Here is a 20,095-nt window from a genome sequence, read left to right on the forward strand (position 1 = left end):
GTAAAACCAGCTAAGCACCCTATAGCCACAAAAAAAAAAAAAAAAAAAATCTAGCAAAGCATGGGAATTCCTTCTGGAACCTACATGGCACTTTCAGTTATGTGCTGTTGTACCCAACATTTTACAAGACCCACACAATTCCTGCATCAAAAGTTTAGCAATAGAGAATGGCTCTATTCAGCTTTTCAGTATTCCTTTTCCATTCTTAAACTGGAGCAAAAAATAAGTGGTGAATCAAATGAGGTGAGAAGGCCTGTTAAGGAGGTTGGGGTACACAATCAGAACATACAAAACACGCATAAGATTTGTTGGGGTGGAGGTGGCAAGGCAAGACAAATACAACAGCATGACTCAACAGATAAGACATTTAAAAGAATCTTACAAACCACATTATGAAACATTACATCCTAAAAAAATGAATCTCCTTACACTGCAACCCAACCATTCAGATGAAGTCTGCAAAACAGTTCAAAAGCTGAAGTGAATTCAAGCATAGATCATCTTCTCTAGTAAATAAGTATCTACTAAGAAGTCTCAAACCTTCTGAAAGTAATAAATTACAGCTAACAAGACTATCACAGATGGGGAGAAGGAGTTAACACCACCTCCCCTGAGTAACATATTAATTATAGCTTCCTAGGTAGTATTACTGATTGGCTGAAACCTAATCCTGCAACATTTTAAACCTAAATGAGATAGAAAACAAAATTTAAGTGCACTTAAGAAGCACTGTGAACATAAATACCAAATTAATATCCAACCTGAGCAGTAATTATTCATTCTGTAGCATTCAAAAAACTTAAACACATAAAGAAACATGGCAAAAACACCTGACTTAAAAAGCATCTAAGTTTAGATACAAACAGGTTAAAGGCTCCTTAAACAGGATGAGGCACAGCTTCTAGAACAGTTCTCATATAAAGGCAGGAGAGCAACATTTTTTCCCTGTATCTGAAGTAAGTGTCCTCTTCGCACTCAAGAGAAATCTAACTGACACAGCAAGTAGAGTTAGTGGTGTGATCCACGTGCGCAAACAGGGCTTTCTAACTCATGGCAAAACAAGTTTACTCTGTTATAGAAGGAGCCTAGATGCTGACACCTCAAGAGATGTGAAATGAATCCCATCCTTAAAGCTTCTGATCAAGTAACATCATGGGTATGCACTTTAACACCTCTGGGCCCTACAAACTCAACACTGTTAAACAACAAATGAAAATAATGAGTAGGTGAAGCAGGAAACTGTACACAGTAATTGCTACCCAAGCATGCTGTTCCCACCACATCTTGAAGTTTGTATGGTCTGAAACACCAGCTCCCAAATGACACCGCCTTCTCAGAGTCCAGTATAACAACAATAGCCTTGGCATGAACAACAGCCAAGCAGAAAAGCCAAGGAGAAGGAAGGAGGCTCACTGCTGGAAATATCCAGTGTGGGCAGCAACAGCTGCTGCTGGGGCTGGCTGCTTCCCTCCTCTGTGGGCCCTATACCCCACCAGTAACCATCCCACATGCTCCAACCTCTTCTGGAAGCAGCACTTATGCCAACAGCAAGGCTTTCTGCCTGCTCTGCCAAATGCAAATTTCCCCATTTCCTCTGAAAGGGATGACAACCGGACAAGAGCTGGAAGATGCCTGAAAGTCATCCTTCAGATGACGACACCTTAAAAAAATAAAGTACAGTTTCTGATAGTAGACATATTTAACCCATATTCAGATATCTAGGTATACCCAATTATCTTTAAAATCTTTTAGGTTAGGAAAGAAATAATTGAGGTTGCTTTCATTACAACTAAACTTCATATCCATTTCAACTAGTAAACAGAAAATGACTAACATGCAGTCAGTAAAAATCACGGGGTTTTGCCTGTTTAACAAACCAACTAACTAGAACTTGCACATTGAAGTAATGTGTACTTAACAGAAGTTTGAGACAGGCCAAAGAGGAAGCAAGTTTCAAAATATTTCTAAGAGAGAAATACGAAACCATCGGGTGAGGCTATTTCATAAAACAAGTGAACGTGTCAGAGCCAAAGGCTCATTATTCATGCAACTATAACAGGCTAATTCCAACTCTTGGACAAGATGCACAGGAAAAGTACAGTATTTACCTTGCCCTAGGCACTTAAACCTACAATACTTTGAGAACTTCATTATTAGTGTTGGCACCAGTACTTATCACCAGTATGAACGTCATAATTCATCCTCTACTATGTCTCTAACTTACACTTAATTCAAATACTAAGATTAAGAAAGTATCCAGGAAGTACGCTCTCCACTAGGTGTCCAACAACCCTGGGGTTAAGTAAAATACTTAAGAGAAATGCCTGACATGCTTTAGTTCCATGCAATACAGAATGCTCTATATTCAAGTTCTGATCTTAAATTCACTACCTATCGAAACAAAAGGAGCTCTCTGACATATCCAAGCAGTTGTACAAATGGCAGCCTCCATGGTGATCCCAGGACGTATGCCATTGTTTTCCACAGCAGTTTACAGTTGGTGTTTCCAATTCTCATCTCTGTGCAGAAAGTGCCAAAGAACTTCATATTTAAGTCTGTCTCCTCCAAAATTCTGAATGCAAAACTTGCCAAGGAAAACATAATTATAGCTCTGTCTTGATAGTGAAATACATGCTCCTTCCTGTTTCTAACAATTGTCTTGCTACACTCCCAATAAACAGACCAGAATTAAGCTTGTCCTTTTCAATCACTGCAAACACAGCACAGACCTAGAAAAGCAAGATGAATTGCCACTCCTTCGAACCCCATACTTCTCTTAATTTTCATGTGCAAAATGTCCTTGTTACTAGCAGAGTGTTTCACTTCCACTTTCATTTTTATTGTGTACACAAAAATAATTGAAAAAGGCAAACTGAACTAGACACATTCATGAAACATTTCTGCAGTCAGTTTTCAGAGCAGAGCCCATGGCAAGACCAGAGAGTTTCACTTAAAGTATTCACAGTTGCACAAGAAGCAGTGAAACAATCATTTTCATTCCAATAAGCCTTTGAAACCTTTTGGAGAAAAAAAAAAAATTAAAAAAGAGAAAAGAGGCCACAAAGTCTGAAAAGTTATTTAAAGTTATTTTCCCTCAACATCCTGCAAGTAAAAGTGGCCTGGTCAGAGCTACAGAGTGAAATCCTATTTTCCAAAGCAAATTGGGTTGACTGATCTTCAAAATTGTCACACTACCACCTAAAACACTACAGCTGCCCAAAATCTCCACTTCACCCACAGTCAGATCTGAAGGTAAAAGACCAGAGACTGTTTTTTTCATCACAGATAACAAGGCACTACATCCAGACTTTAAGCACATTAATGCAATTATAGTATTCTGAAAACTCAGTATCTTCAGTTAGTATGCTTAGTCCTCTGCCTAAAGTCTTCTCAAACACTTCATAGACCCCAAAAATACAGTATCAGAACAACAAATGACCAGAATTAAAGCAGCACTTATTAAAACCTTTGTGCTAGAACATAAAAAGATTCTATTCAAATGAATAATCAACTACTACTTTCATATTTAAAGAATAAAAGCAATAATTTGGGTAACAAGACAATGGCTGTCTTGTTCTTTGGCTTCTGTAAAAATGTTAATCTGCTGCTGACAGCATTTTGGGCACAGAAAACTGAAAGTGGCAAAAAAAAAAAACCAAACACAGAAAAGTCATTGTAATTTTACTAACTTCCAGCAGGAAAGAAATTTCAGCCTTAGGATACCATTTAGGACACTGCAAACCAATACAAATCAAGAGAAGAAACACAATTCAATAAAATCAATTTACAAAGTGAGTCAGTGCCAGCAAATATTTTGCTAGTCCTCAAGTTGAAAGCCCCCACTTAGGAACAACTTCCAAAAACTTACCGCATAAATTATGATGCAGCTTACTACAGCATTATGATATTCTCCTTTAAGCACTTTACCCTTATTCTTTCTATGTTAGCAATCACTTTAAACTTTTGCACAAAACCAAAAATGAAATGCTAATGGAAAACAGCAAGTATGTCAAACTGTCTTGTCTCAAACACCACAACCGTACCTTGCAGTTTCACAGAAGACTAGCAAAAACATATGAATTGGTCGCACTGAATCAAAGGTGTCCATCTAGTTCAACCTTGCACAGCACCAGTTAGCAGCAGATGGTCCGGTACAAAGGGTGATATCAAGAACAATTTTTCCCCAAAACAAAACATTTTTAGTTTGCAAAACAGTCCACTGCAATGAGTTTTCTAGTTTAATTCTACGGGTTCATACAGGTGTGCTCTCCCCCTTCCCCCAGGAAAATGGGAAGCAGGGGGATATATCTATTTTTAAACCTTCTTCTGATTTTCAGTGAATGCCCCCAGGTCTCATAGCATGAAAATAGCAACCAGTCTTCCTATAGTTGCCTCCTTCATAATCCTCATGATTTCTAAGAGGTCTACCACATCCTCAGTATCACCCCCTAAGACCTGAAACCCACCTGGCTGCCACAGTGCTCCTCCATCCATCCCTCCCGTCCTCCACCTCCTTGGCCTTCCTTGCTTCCAGTCCAGGGGTCATTCGACCCTCCTTCCCTTAGCCAATTTCAGCAAATTATTCCAGCAGAAAATGAACACAACAACTAAAATGAAATAGCTCAGCATGAGGAAGAGGAGAGGCTGAAGGCCTAAACCACAGTTGCCAACACATATTGGCTTTAGCTTCCAAAGAACTACAGCCACAGGGCACGTCTTCTAAAACCTTGAAGTCCTACTTTCTTTTCATAAAAAAAAAAAAAGCATATACAAAAGCACTGGCAAGCTTTATTCAAACATTTTCTAGTTCTACATATCCTTTCAAGTGACAACGATTAGTATACTATTTCCCTTTCTCCATAATTTCTTCCTGACCAACAACCAGGCTTTTTCCAAAGAACAATCCACTATTACTCCCCCAAAATCTGAAGTATAACAGCTAATCAGAGCTCCAATTATTCAGTTAAATCCAGTCCAAGGATACACTTCATGGTATGTAAGTACCGAATAAAATAACCTCCTTCCTCCTTTCTCTCCCTGACCCACTTTTTTGCACTTTGACACTGCCATCTCATCACCATATCACAGTATCATAAAATACCATCAGGAATCTCTGCAGGCAACAGCAATTTACGTTGAGTCCCCCTTCATCATCCCACTACACGTCAAACTTCCACTCACTTCTAAGCTAAATAGTATAACACTCCAGTTGTAAGCATCTAGTACCATGAAGATGCATCCTTTTTCTTCCATTAAGATAATGTTTTACCTGTGATTGTTTACCACTCTTTTGTAAGGAAATAGCAATTTCTGTGGACCTGATCACAGCCAAGGTTGTGTACAGACCTTCCATTTTGTTGAAATAAGGAAGTCTTACCATTTGTCAACATCAAGAGAAATTAGAGCCTTGACTACTGTTCACAGGATACTATAAACAGACATGAGGCAACATAAAACAAGTGTCTGAGTGCTTTTGTGACAAAAAAGAAACACATCATAGATGCATAGTTTCTTAGGAAGGATGTTTACTCAATACAGGAAACAAACCAGTTTTACTTGGATTCCTTTATAACAAAGTTTAAAAGTAGTCAATTGGATGCATTTAGAGCTCAGGTAGATGTTTTTTTTTCTTTCAAACATCTACGGCTGAATCAGAATGGGAAATGTCTTCATTATCCTGTATTAATAAAATCACATTTCATAAGTTTTGCTTTATAGAAGTAAATAGTTATGCCAGGCAAGCAATTTTAGTTTTGACATGAACACTCTCTTATAATAAATCAACTGGTAAAAAACAAATTAACTCCCAAAACAAAGGTTTCATTCCAAAACGTGGATTTTTCTATAAGCTAATTTACTATCATCTACAATAACTAATCTCCTTAAGAAGCCCTACTAAAATCTTGGCTGTACTGCTAATCTGGAAGTCTCCCTCTACAATTCTATGGATTGCTGAAGTATTTCCTTACCAATTTTGAATGTCATTTTCCAACTTCACAGTTGGTAACATCTGTGTAAAACGCTGCTTTTTGTGAGGAGCTAAATCTCACTTACCCACCTTTCTCAATCACTATTTATTTGGCATCATGCGTGGGCTTCTACTAAAATGGTTAATACTACCTTCCTCCAATACTGTTATCTTCTCACAGATGCCACTGTGCAGCTGTGCACTGAACTGAAGCAAGGACCTGATACTGCTGAAAAAAAATTAATACCAACTCCCAGCTCAATCAATTTCCCCAAACTAGCTCATCTCCAGCCACAATAATGTTAAGGCAGCAGCTGGAACATATAGAATAAGCAGGGAGGGAGAGAAAGCAACAAGCACAAAGGAGGAGCAGCCCTTTCTGCAGAAACAGCCTACACCAAGGTCAGTTTGAATCAATAACAAAGCAACATCCTTCAAAGACTGCAGAGCTGCAGATCTCGTAAGTCTCGTATTGCTGCCTGCAACACAACCACAATAAGACCAATTATCAGGAGTGCAATTTCATAAGACCAAAAGCAAAATACCAATTTACTTAACATGCAGTCTTAGAATGAAATGGGTCATGGAGCTGTTAGAGCGAGTCCAGAGGAGGGCCACGAAGATGATCAGAGGGCTGGAGCACCTCCCCTATGAAGACAGGCTGAGAGAGTTGGGGTTGTTCAGCCTGGAGAAGAGAGGGCTCTGGGGAGACCTTACAGCAGCCTTCCAGTACCTAAAGGGGGCCTGCAGGAAAGCTGGGGAGGGACTTTTTACAAGGGCATGTAGTGATAGGACAAGGGGTAATGGCTTTAAACTGAAAGAGGGTAGATTTAGGTTAGATGTAAGGAAGAAGTTCTTCACTGTGAGGGTGGTGAGGCACTGGAACAGGTCACCCAGAGAGGCTGTGGATGCTCCATCCCTGGCAGTGTTCAAGGCCAGGTTGGATGGGGCTTTGAGCAACCTGGTCTGGTGGAAGGTGTCCCTGCCCGTGGCAGGGGAATTGGAACCGGATGGTCTTTTAAGGTCCGTTCCAACCCAAACCGTTCTATGACATGATTCTTTGAAATCCCAGTGAATATGTAATACAGGTTCATACACTGAAGTCAATGGAATTCATTTCATTGTCTCTTATCTGCACTTTAGACCGACATATTACTGCGCTGTTTCCAAAGTAACTACAATACCCTCTACAGCTCTTACAGCAGTGTTTCAGTAGATATATTCAGGGAACGTGAACCAGGTAGGAGAGAAGAGATTGAGGCAGCCATGCTCCAAAAAAGTACTGGCAAAGTTAAGCCTTTCAAAGCAAAATTAAAAACATACCCTGGGGAAGACAGAGCTGTCTTGATACCTATCATTTGCAACTAAAAATCGCAAGTAGGAAAGGATATAAATATATTTTTCCTTCCTGCCACATCATGATATAAGTATTGGAGCTATATGATATTATATAGTCTAATTTTCTTATTTAGCAAAACAGTAAACAATACTTAGCACTAAAAAAAAGTAACTTCATTTTCACTTCAAAATAATTTTTATGTCTTTAGGCAATGAAAACAAGTTAAGCCAACAGTATTTTTCATATAGGCATACAATGTTACAGCAAGAAGTTACCTTTCAACCTTCTATATATAGCAATCTAGAATTAAATCTACAGTAGAAGGAAGTCTCCTACGCAGAATAATTAACTTTCACATTTGTTTCAACATCATCACTGACCACATGGTTTGGGTGGTTTTGTTTATTTGTTAACGGTATAATATTTCTTGCTTGTTGTTCTTCAAATAAAAATACTGGGTAGCATTTCAAATAGAGGAAAACTAATCAAGCTTGTCATTTCCAGACTATAACTAGAGAAACAACATTAAGACTTATTCTTTTTACTTGCTTTAGATCTAGGCATACAAACAGAAAATTCACTTGCTTACTGCAGGTGGGAGGAATGAATTTCAAGTAAAATCCTGTGGTTGGAACAACAACAAAAAAAAAAAGATTCAGCAGATTGACAAAAGTTATGTTCACAATTTCCTAGCAATGCTCACTGAACATATTTCTACATGTAAACAGCGTAAATATAAAAAAAAAATAATCACTTATTGAGCCATCCACTCATTCATCAAATGCTACACATAGAGAAAAAAAACAAACAAGAAACATTCAGGAGTTATTGATGACCAATCTCGATGGGAGCCTAGAGGAGATATTTACTATTAAGAATAAAATAATTTTTGCATGAAAATTTCCTTTCTAAATAACATAACTTGCAGAGAACTCTTGATTTTAACTAATTTAGTTCACACAGTCACCTGATGGAACTGAGAAAAATAATTACATACAACTAAGCCATTCATTTATTCTAAACCACAAAGCGAGAAAGAGTATTCATACCACACCTTCATGTATGGAAAGCTTCCCGTTTTAAGGAGAAACTATACAGAGCTTAGAAATCCAAAATGTCTTCACCAAATTTTTATTCAGCAAAAATTTGTTTAATACTGTACCACAAGATTTGCTTGCTTTTAAACACAGCTTTAAACAGGTTCAGATAAACCACTGTGTATTGCTCACCTCAGTTTTAGAAGCTGAGCGCAATTTCTTACAAATGAACAATAACCACAGAAACAAAGTACACCAAAAAAATAAAAATCAGGTATTAAAATTTTAACTGGAGAAAGTACCAGAGGGCTGGGCTGCTGACAGTTTTAAAATGCTTCATGATGCAGAAGAAAAGGTAGGAAACAGAAAGCATCGCCTAGAGTAAAAGGATGAAAGCTATCTTTGCATTCCTATAAATTCTGAGCTACTGCAAAAGTTAAAGCTTCACACAATCCAAGTAGCCTCAACAACCATTCCAATTTACACTAGTTTCTTCAGTGCTGCTAGTGGTTTGTTATACAAGCTGCAGTAGTCAGTAATGGGTTCCCTCTCACCTCTGCATCCAGGAATCACGGGAGAAGCAAGATTTACCTGCAGTAGTATAACACTATCTGCATAAAGAGGAAATTTTCTCCTGATATTCCTAAAAATCTTTGCTAGAAACCACAGGAATAAGATTTAAAAGGTGAGTCGTTCTTAAATGTTAATTCAAATTCTGTTGACTCAATTGAGTCAACAGCTCTGTTATAATGAGTGCTGTTAACTCAAATTCTTAACTGTTCTGACAAGCACATTATCTTCAATTTTCAAGACAGATTTTACTTAAAATTCTGGAGTACTTTTCATTATACAGATTTAAAGATTCCTCTAACAGGTCTCTGAAAAATTCAAGGTCCAGAAGAAGGAAAAAAAGGGGGATAAAAAAAAAACCCAACACATGAAATATAGTAATAAACTCTCTTTGGTTAAGTTTGAAATGCTCACAGAAAGCAAGGAAACAAATGCAAATTTTATAGTACCCAGACAATCATCACATTCTGTTTATGCTGATTCTAAATTTTAAGAACACAATATCATTTTATTCACCCCCTCCCCCTTTTAGATATGCAAAGGTGGTTTCCATAGTAACAGGAGACTTAGTAGTATCCAAAGGCAGAATAACATTTAACTCATGTAATAACTTGAAACTCACCTTGGTTTGTAAAATGCGTATGTGCTTATTTTAGGACAACATGCATAGTGGTTATTTACTCTTAACACATACCATATGTGGTCAAGTTAAACATCTCAAGTTCCTGTATCTTAAAAAGCCAGTTTCACAGATAGGATGTAACAGGCTAATCCCAATGAAGTCTCCTCAAACATCAGGATTTCTGCAGTAAATTAGAGTGAATTCTTATGTAAAATAATACACTTTTGACTTCCGAGGAGTTTTTGAGAAAGCATTAAAAATTACAAACAAAAAAAAAAAAGTAGTAATTTTCCTAGCTTTCCCACAATATCACAGCTCCTTGCAGTATGTTGCTCTCCCTCGATGCTGATTGAGAACAGATATTAAATACAAAAAGGACATACAAGTTACAGCACACAAGCTAAAAATCAATTAAAAGGGCATCAAATTGCTTACTTCATACAAACTTCAGAAAAAGGAAACTACATTTTTAGGTGTTTTTCATAGTGATAGTATCATCATGGGAAATCTTATCAAGACCAGCTGCTTCAGTCATTGGGTCCAGTCCTCCTTCAACAAATACATCACAGCTCAACCTAGTTATAACAGATCAGTATCACTGAGGTTAGGTAGAAGAAAATGAGTCATGCCCAAGCTGCGTAGGAGCAGCTAGCCAGAATCTGGTAGGAGGTCCCCAGAAAAGCAGAGCTGACTTCAGAAAGCTTACAGCTGAAAGGGCAACACAAAAACCTGCTGATGGAGGGATGACGCCAAGTAAAAAAATTTCAGGGAGGGACACTGAGGGGTTTTACGAAAGGGTCTGCTACAGACTACTACTGTAAGACAGGAAAAGGAAAATACCAGCTAAATAACCTGGCTAATTCCCAACACTGAGACCAGGAAATCTTCAGAAGAGGTGAAGCTGATGGTCAAGGAAAAAAAGCTCACAGGATACCACAAAGTGCAGAAACCCGCCAGGAGAAGCACTGAAGAGTTACAATGAAAACACTGGAAGGCTGTCAGGCAAATATACTCGGCTATGGGCAAAGGAAGTTACAAGTGCTTGGGATCTTATCTCCAAGTGGGATTCCAATGCCACTCAGCTACCTGAAGGCCAAGATTTTTCCTGGTTGATTGGGTTTTAATATTTGTTTCAAAAACCTCTACAAATTCAGCCAACTACAGCTTTTTTAGTTAGAATATCTAGTAGTTATGACAACTCACTAACTGTTGATTGAGCTATGAAAACCCAGAAACCATGTTGCACAAGGTTTCTTTGCTGGATTTCTCCTATTGCTGGGTTTCTCCTATTCTTTATCACTAAAAATAAAGAATATGCTAAGAAATTAAAAACCTAATGCAACTGGGAACAGAGCAGAAACTAATTGGATTTCAGGGACAGACGACTGCATTGAAATGCTATCAGAAAGTAAATGACAGCTTGAAGCTGACATCCTCTAGTGCAGAAGGGACTTGAAATTTCTGTCCTCCCAAGAGAAATGGTAAGACCAGATCATGAAGAGCTTAACTAGAGACTAATAGAAGTAACAGAATAAAAGAAAAACCTATAATGCTGTTTTCACCACTAGAGAAATCTACTAGCCTTAAAAAGCAGTTTGCTAGGGAAGTGACAGAAGTCTCCTAGCTCACACCCTTTTAAGACCTGTGCATGCCAAAATAATCACGCAAAAATCATTTTGCTACCATGACCAAAATCCCTGCACTCTTTGTATTTGTCCACCACATGTGAAGTCTCACACACAACCACCAACTTTCAAATGGATTGAAGCCCAAAAAGGTCACTAACACAGTTTGACAGTCACCTTAGTGATGCAATTCTACAGACAGCTGCACTCAGACCACCACTCACTACCGTCACATGAGGCAGACCACCCTTCTTCCCCAGTGCTGACTCCACCTGCACGGTCCCATCCTCCCTCTTCTTTGCACTGGTGCTAGTGCTTAAAGCATATCAGGAGAGAGTCTGGTAAGAAATCCATCGGTTCTTCTGTTGCCTGCGTTTCTTTTCACATTCCTGCAAGCGAAAGCAACAGACAGTGCTCATCACAACGCTGCGGGCAAGCAGGGTACAAAATAGAAAGGGAACAGGAACTCTCCTGTTCCTCCCCTCTCTCCCTCCTTGTGAGTACTGGGATGAGCATGCCGACTCCTACTAGCTCTCTTGTGCTAACAATATTGCTTGCATGGCCAGCTGGGGCCAGCTCCAAAGCAAGTCACCCTTCAACAGCCACCCACATTAGAACGGCTTAGAAACCAATCGAAGTTGCAGCTAAAACCACGTTTTCTAGAGACCCTTGCTTCTCAAATGCCAAAGTCTGATTAATTTGAAGAGCTTAGAGTGTTAAGATGATGGATAAGTTCCAGAATGAAAACTCAATTAAAAGAAAAAAAAATCTTTGAATGACCTTCAGGAAAAGGTTACGTTATGTTGCCCATTGTTTCTTCAGTAAATACAATGTAGTGCTGTAGTTAAAAATGGTCTAGCTCAGTATTATAAGCCATTATTTGAGAGAAATTTATTAGCCAAATACAGGTCCAGGTTCTCCGTCTCACCTGGAAGGCAGCCAAATTAATCCATGACCATGGATTAAATTTAGACTTTTAAACAAGAAAAGAATCCACAATTATCCAGAATTACAAAGCAACTTAATTAAAAGTCAATCAATAAACTGAATGTGAAAACCCAGTGTTATCTTCAGGCTCAGAACAGAAGGTTCCTTAAAACTTTCTACCAAATTAAGTAGTGAACAAGCAGAGCCAGAATGAATAGAAAACAGCCTCATGGTGTTCCATCCAGTGGAAACAGTTTTGTTCATCTGATTTTCATAACTCTGAATAAATACCTTCAGCACAGTATCAGATGTTACATATACAGCTATCATTTATGTTACCATTAAAAAGGTACAGATACACAGGAAGACAACAGCAATGATAATTCATATAAACAATTAAGTAAATCCCTGAATACCTGAAGAAATATGGCAGGAGTAGAATCTTAGGCTCTTTCCCAGTCCTAAAATTCGTCATACATCTCTTTTCTGTCAAGTGCCTAGATTATCTCTGCCAGCCTCTTCTCTAACCCAATAAAAACCTCCAATGATGGGAATTTTTTGAACGATGTTATTTGACTGTTATAGGTAAAAATTTTCCAGCCTATAATTAACCCAAATCTTGCACACTCCAGTTTACTTCCTCTTAACCTATATCTTAACCACAGAGAAAATGGAAGAAATTTAGAAAAAAAAACAAAACAACTATATCCTCCTGTGAACTATTTCTTACATACACACCCCTCCCACAGCCTTTTCCACCCCCCAAAATAAAGCAATACATTAGTATTTTTTTTGCATCCGTCATAGGTTCTGAGCCTCTCAATCCACATTGCTACTTTCTTCTGTACGTTTTGGATTGTTTAATACTCAAGACTAGATGCAAAAGTGCAATCAAAAAAAGTCATCTTTAATTTAAACTGGATCAACATATCCAAGGATAACACCCGCTTTTGCCAGTTGCATAATGTTGCTTATTCAGATCAATTTGTGACTAGGACTCCTGGATTACTTCCTACAGCTGTACTGCCCATACACCTCTATTTGAGCATCTGATAGCCTTTTCCTAGCACAGCATGTTATACCTAGCAGCTTTTTATCTTATGGATTGCACATCTCAAACCTATCAAAACAACTGAACTAAAGGTTTATTTTATTCTTCTCCAGACAAGTGTTGGCAATCACTCCTAACTCGATGGCACATCTGCAAGTTTTATCTTTTAAGGAAAGAAGGATGGTTAATATAACTAAAATCACCCCCTGAACATGTCAGGATGGTTAATATAACTAAAATCACCCCCTGAACATGTCATCTGGTTTTCTCCCAACCTTCAAGAGTTCTTCCAGCTTTGCATAGAGTAACTTAAAACTATTTGGGTTAGTTACCAGACAGGCAAACAACTTACGTGATCAACTGAATCACCATATTTATCAAGTGGATGAACATGGAACTATGTTGAAAACCTCCTGAATATTAAAACTGATTCTAAGATGGCTCTTAACCATATGTATTTTCCAGACCCAACTGTCATGTAACTCAGTAAATCCACTTATAAAATGTTTGATTTCTCAAATAAATATATTTCACCAGATTCACTGCCAGGGGGGTTGGGGGAGGCAAGGAACACACCACAACAGCTGACAAGCATCTCAATACTTCTACAGTCCCTAAACATATAAAAAAAATGTTTTTTCCATATGGGCTGACGCATCAAAATTGATTAAGCCTGAAACGTAGACAGCATCAGCACTACACATAGCAAGAACCGTTTAATACCACCTACAACCAGATTAATTATGGTCTGGGGGAAAAAAAAAAAAAAAAAAGCTTTTCCAATACAGCATTTTCAAAACACCCTTGGGAGGTACGACTGCTGCTTCACAGACTGCGGATGTTCCAACTTCCTTAGTTTATACAGCAAGCCGACAGATTGGATAATTTAGATTTCAGAAATGCTGTATCCTCAAACAAGATTGCTAGATCACATAACCTTGCATCTCCATCTCAGAGTTATTTCAGGAATACTGTTGAAGTTTTATTAACTATAATTAAAATTCATGGTTTTTAAAGTGCTACGTTGAGAAGAAACCCATGCCTGTTTCATCCACTGAAGTTCAGTAATTTTAGCTCAGGATGTCAATACTATTCCAAAGAACGTCAGAAGTTCTTCTCTGATAGGAAACGCACGCTACTTTGATTCAGAAGGGGTATGGGTTTTTTTCTTTTTTCTTCCACCTTCCCCACTCGTCCCTCCAACTCGAGAGCTTTTTGAAAAGCACATTGTGAGACATGACAAACTTCTAAATGTTTCCGAGTATCTCCCGAGATAGAAATCCCATTTTCCTAAGCGAACAGTCTAAAGACCGTAAAGCTTCCTACTGTTCATTACAAGATAGATCCGGAATGTGTATAAACAGTTCAGAGCCTGCTGAAAAGAAATGATTTTAAACGTTTCGGTGCAACTGCTCTTTATAACTGCAGGCATTACCATCTGCCGTACGTACGGCTGTATGAATACATTCACTTTTTTTTTTTTTTTTTAAATAACTAAGCGAAGGCAAAAAAAGGCTTTCCACACTTTTCTGGAGAACTAAAACACCCCCGCCGAGAGCTCGGGAGGGACATCTTTGTCTTCACAGCCCCGGCCGGGCTCCTGGGCGGCGTTGCAGCCAGCCGTGCCGCGACACGGCAGGACCCGCGAGTCCGCTGGGGCGGGTCACCTCCCCTCCTGCCCCGGGGGCCGCCGCAGAGCCCCGGGCCCGCCGCAGAGCCCCGGGCCCGCCGGGCGGCCGTCCAGCATCTCGCCTGGAAGCCGCCCGCCCTGCGGGCGCGGCAGCGGGCGCCGGGGCGGCGGAGGGCCGGGGCCGGGCCGCGGCAGGCGGCTGGCGGCGCCCGAGACACCCGCCCGCACGGGCGGCACCGCGGGAGCCGACGCGGAAGCGGCGGCTCCGGATCTCAACAATATCGCCATTCAACGGGATCCTGCACGCATCCTGCGGCGGGCGCCTTCCCGGGGAGGGGCAGCGCGGCCGGCCGGCCCCCACCGGGGCAGTACCGCAGTGCCGCCGCCGCAGCCGGACCCCCTGCGGACCGGACCGGCGCCCTCTGCAGAGCCGCATCGTGGCTGGCCCCGCGGCCGGAGAGGCGGCTCAGAGGCGCCCCGGAGCCCCGCGGAGCCCGCCGGGCGCGGCAGGGCCCCGGCAGGAAGGCAGGCGTCCGTCCGCCCGCCCGCGCCCCCCGCCCCGCCCCGCCGGCGGCACGCGCGGGAGCCGTTACCTGTCACAACCGCCGCCGTCTCCGCCGCAGAGGCGGTGGCGCCTCCCCGTCCTCCCCGCCGGCCACCGCCAGCGTCCGCAGCCTCCAGCTCGCATCCCCCGCCGGCGGCGGCGGCGGCGGGAGCGGACAGGAGCAGCCCCAGCAGAAGCAGGCAGGTCGGCACCGGGGTGGCCGCCGGCCGCCGGCCGGGCGCTCGGAGCCCGCTCATCGGTACCGCCGCTGCAGCGAAGCGAAGCGAAGCGAAGGGAAGGGAAAGGAAGGAGGGCGGGCGGGCGGGCAGGCAGGCAGGAAGGAAGGGGCTGGAGCTGCGCCGCTGCCCGCTCCGGCGGCACGAACCCGCTTCAGCGCCGGCCCCACGCTGCCTCCCGCCGCTTCCGGCGGCCGCCGCCGCCGAGCCGCCCGGGCGACACGTCACCGCGCCGGTGACGTCACCGGGGAGGGGGCGGGAGGCGGGCCGGCGGGGGGAGGCGGGCCCGGTGGTACGGCCGCGGCGCGCGGAAAGCCAGCGGGTGGTCACGCCTTGCTCCGCCGGAAACTTGCCGGCCGGTCGGGGCCGAGCGAGCGCTCCCTCCTCCCCGGCGCGCTGGGGTGCCTCGGCCGGCCCCCTGCCGGCCCTGCCCGGGGGTCCTGCCCAGGTTTGGTCCCCCCGCGGCGGCGGCGGCGGCGGGCGGGCAGCAGAGGTGTGCCGGCGGGGCCGAGCGGCGGGCGGGTGACCGCCCTCGGAGCGGGACCCGTTCCTCAGCCGGGCTCAGGAGAGGCACGGCATCTTAAACCAAGAGGTTTTAGCGGCGGGAGGGGCGCGGAAATGAGAGCTCGGAGTTTGCGAAACGTGTCCTTATCACACCGAGGCTGCAACGAATGCAGCCACCTGAGGAGAGCTTTCTAAAGGGAAGGAATGTACGAAAGAAGTTTCAGCTCGGCCTGTACTTCAGCCCTTTCAAAACAGAAGAAAAAACGAACGGTGGTTTACCTCTGGCCCCATACAACCGAAATCAGGAAAACTAAGCCCCCACAGAGATTAAAGCCTGATTTCGTTGTGCTTAAGACCTTGGCAAAAGTTCCAAAAACAAAATAATACTTTGGCTTAAGGTGTTTCCATCAAGCCACTGAATGGGAATAAAATCTATTTTGTGCTTTGTCCTGTCCGAACCTGTGGGATTTTCAACCATTCTGGTTTGAGCCATTTTATGACAATAACGCAACCTTTAAAGGCTGAATTCAGTCTGATACCTCAGATATACACAATACATGACAAAACAATGCAGTGTGGATGGTAAAAGCTATATAAACATTACATTCACTATTAACTGTTGCAACCACCCAAGAAATAACAGGAGGAAAGTGTTTTGAACAGGTCCTCAGAAAAGCCTTTGCCTGCTTTGCAGACCCTGCAGGAGGTAGGAGCATAAAATGGAAAGGTACAAGCTGTTTTGGCAGGTCGGCAGAATCCAGAAAGCTAACTGTGAAATTGTTATAGTACTATTAAATGCAGCAGGAAATAATTTCTCTAGCAATATAGTTAACGTGATACTCCATCCCAGCTGAAACATAGTTTTATGACAAAAAAAAAAAAATTAACGTAGTCGTAGAGCATATGAAGATTTGGAAAATGTGTCTAAACCTAATGAATTCTGTTTGAATTGTGAAGTCTGTGCGTAGCCTTATCATTTCTGCTGCTGAATACAACAGCCTTTCAAGACCAACAGTATCTGACCAGATCTTGTGCAAAGAGAACAATGAAATGCCTGCCTCTTACGAAAGCTTGTTTGGTGGTGTTTAACTTTAGGGAGGGGAACTGGAGCAGAGTAAATTCCCCAGATGGAAATAAAGAAACCAGCTGTTAATTTAATTAATTAGTTAATTTTAAAATACAAAGAGAGAGGTATTCATAAAGGGTACATGAAAGAGGCAAGTTCCCTGGATGAGTGTGAACTAATTTAACTGAGAGCCCCTGGGGTCAAAGGATATGGACTGCATGTGTCCTGTAGAGAAATGCCATGCATCAGAATAGCTGTGAGGTGGGGACACTAACAGAGAACACTTCAATGAAAGTGCTGCGGGCCTGAAGTAGAAAATGATCCTTGTTGAAAATCCTCTTGCAAAGTCTGTTCATTTTCACCACTTGCTTTCAATTACAAGTCCCCAAATCAGGAAGCATGGACTGGATTGTTTTCAAGCAATGCTTGTGTTCTGGAGTTGAGGGGAGGTCAGGGCTGCTGGTCAGGGCACCTTAGGAGAAGATCTCACGGTGAGAAGCGTATTAAATGGAAACACCTCGTGATGCACTGCCACTTCTTCACATCATGCAGACTCAGCTGCATAAGCTCAGAATCAAGGAAGGTACCTACCCTGGGCTGCAGCCTAACCCATTAATCCACAGAAACCTAATATGACTTGTGGTTTCAATATGAGGACCCAAATATTGCTGAGTGCCCTGCAAGGCTTGATCACAGAATCATAGAAAAAATTATGACCTGTCGAGTTCATCTAGTCTAACCCCCCTACTCAGCTCTGAGGAACACCACTCACAAATATATGCCAGTTTTGTTTTGGACTGTTGACCACTACTTTTTGGATAGAGTGCTTCAGAGTCTTTTCCATCCATCTTGTCCACTTACCCAGTCCCTACCAGATGAAAAAAATGCTATGGATACTGTGGCAAAAGCCTTGCTCAAATCAGTGTGTTCTGCTCTTACCACCTCATCCATAGAGCCAATCATCTCATCATAGAAGGCAATGGTGCTGGTAGAACTGTGCTGGTTTTTCTGAATCAACTTCTTGACCTTCATCATCCTGGAAACGGCTTACAGAAACATTTGCTTCATGATCTTCTCTGAGAGAGAGGCTGGGTAAGGATGACTGTCCTGTAGTTTCCTGCACCTTGCTTTGATGATAGATGTGACATTCGCTTTTTCCCAGTAACTGGAAATCCCACCTGATTGCCACAGCCTTTCAAAGGTGACAGGAAGCAGCACCGTGGCATTAGCCAGCTTTCTCAACACCTTTACAAGCACCTCCTATCCAGCCCTAAGGAATTGTAAACATCTAATTTGCTAAAGTGGCCCTAATTCAGCCTTCCTCTACAGTTCGTAATAGTCTCCTCCAAACTTTGCCACTAGGCATAGAGATCTGTGAGGCCTGAGGGCTGACCTTGCTAGTAAAGAACAAGGGAAAGAGGGCTGCGAGTATCTCAGACTTTTCCTGGTCCTTCATCACTAGGTCACCTACACCATTCAGCAGCAGAGCCTGTGGTTCTTAGGGTTAGTATGCTTGTAATTAAAATGATTTCGATTGTTTTCGCTACCTCTGGGTATAGACAGCTGTAACAGAAAGGCTAGAATTGGTGTGAATGGAGAATGAATGGTAATGTCTGGGCATGGGGGCACTGGATGGAGAACACAGCAGCAAAAGGGCTCTCAGCATGGACTATGCTAATGGCACCCATATTAGCAGGTCACCAAGACCCCAGCACATCTGTGTGCAGTTTCACAAGACAGCCAGATCTGGAGAAAAAGAGCAATGAAGAAACCCTGATGACTCACAGAGGTGGGACAGGATGGAGATGCTGATCACTATCAGCTGCTCAAGGCTACAAAGAGGCATATCCAAAATCTGTGCATGGTTACCAGCCTAAGAAGAACCTAAGAGACCTGAGGAGGACTTCACAGCTGGCATCACTTTGCCCCCCTATAATTGCAATGGATGCTGGACTTAACGTCTGGACACGGGCATCGCAGTGCTGGGTGGGCAGCCTGATCACCACTGCCTCGATACCCCATGGCCGCACAGGCTTGATGGACACGCACATCCTGGTGCTCCTGAGCAAGACAACACCCTGAGGGTGTCAGCCATAGTTAAAGGTGTTTCATTTCAATTTCTGTTTTAAAAAAAAACCACTTTCCCCTCAGAAGGTCTGGCGCTGGTGTGTGCTACCTTGTTGATAGTGTTGCAACAGTATTGCCCACAAGCTCCAATGTTTATCTTTTTGCAGAGAGCAAACTGGTTTCAATGCCTAGAGTTCAGCCATTTACATTACTTTCAGTCATGAGTCCTGCGCTGTATTGATGGACTCGTACAGTCAGTCTTAATCAAATTTTCTGAGTGTACTTTGCTGCATGGATAACCTGAGATGGTTTTCTGAGTCCTGTCCTCCATCCTTCCATTGATCTTCAGAACAGAAGGCTAATTTTTTTTAATAGTGTATATTTTACTGCTTTGAATTGCCATTTCTGTCAGCAATTTTGTCATCCGCCTAGTCTTGCTGTGCACATTGATTTTTCTAAACAGAAAAGGGGAGAGAAGATAATCTTCAGAGTTATTTAATGCCCACAGTTCTTTCCAATACACACATTCAGCCAGTCCTAAAAAACCCTAGAAGCAGGTTTGAACAGTAGAATAAAGGGGAAAAAAAATACTGTTACTGCTATTTGGTGCTATTTACAGTCTCTTCAAACTACAAGCTGGGAATGCCCTGGGTAGATGTGAGGACTCAAGAGGAAAAATATTAACCATGTAAAGAAACACACTGATAATAACAGATAAGAAAGAAACCTGGTGGGCAAAGCAGAAACTAAGCACATGCTGAAAAAAGTGCTGGGATGTCACATTACAGAAAAGAAGACTTAGAAATAATAAGCAAAAGCTCAGGTAGAAATTAATAGAATCAGATTTATTTCTTTAATAAAAAACAATGCAAATACAAACTGACAGTAAGTTAATGTAAATTCAAATAA

General features: G+C 42.1%; 1 protein-coding gene across 3 annotated transcripts in view; it reads right to left on the reverse strand.

Annotated features, from left to right (window-relative positions):
• The window catches only part of STIM2 (stromal interaction molecule 2), a 77,914-nt gene extending 62,116 nt beyond the window's left edge, over positions 1–15,798 (reverse strand). For 2 of the 3 annotated variants that reach the window (XM_069792256.1, XM_069792247.1), the window contains exon 1: positions 15,363–15,798. In XM_069792256.1, the coding sequence (XP_069648357.1) occupies positions 15,363–15,570 (208 nt within the window). In that variant the 5' untranslated portion in view covers positions 15,571–15,798. The remainder of the gene's footprint in view (positions 1–15,362) is intronic. The other variant, XM_069792237.1, reaches the window with a different exon arrangement.
• Positions 15,799–20,095: the final 4,297 nt, after the last annotated feature.

This window comes from Haliaeetus albicilla, chromosome 1 (genome assembly GCF_947461875.1).
Source record: "Haliaeetus albicilla chromosome 1, bHalAlb1.1, whole genome shotgun sequence".
NCBI classification, from domain to species: Eukaryota; Metazoa; Chordata; class Aves; order Accipitriformes; family Accipitridae; genus Haliaeetus; species Haliaeetus albicilla.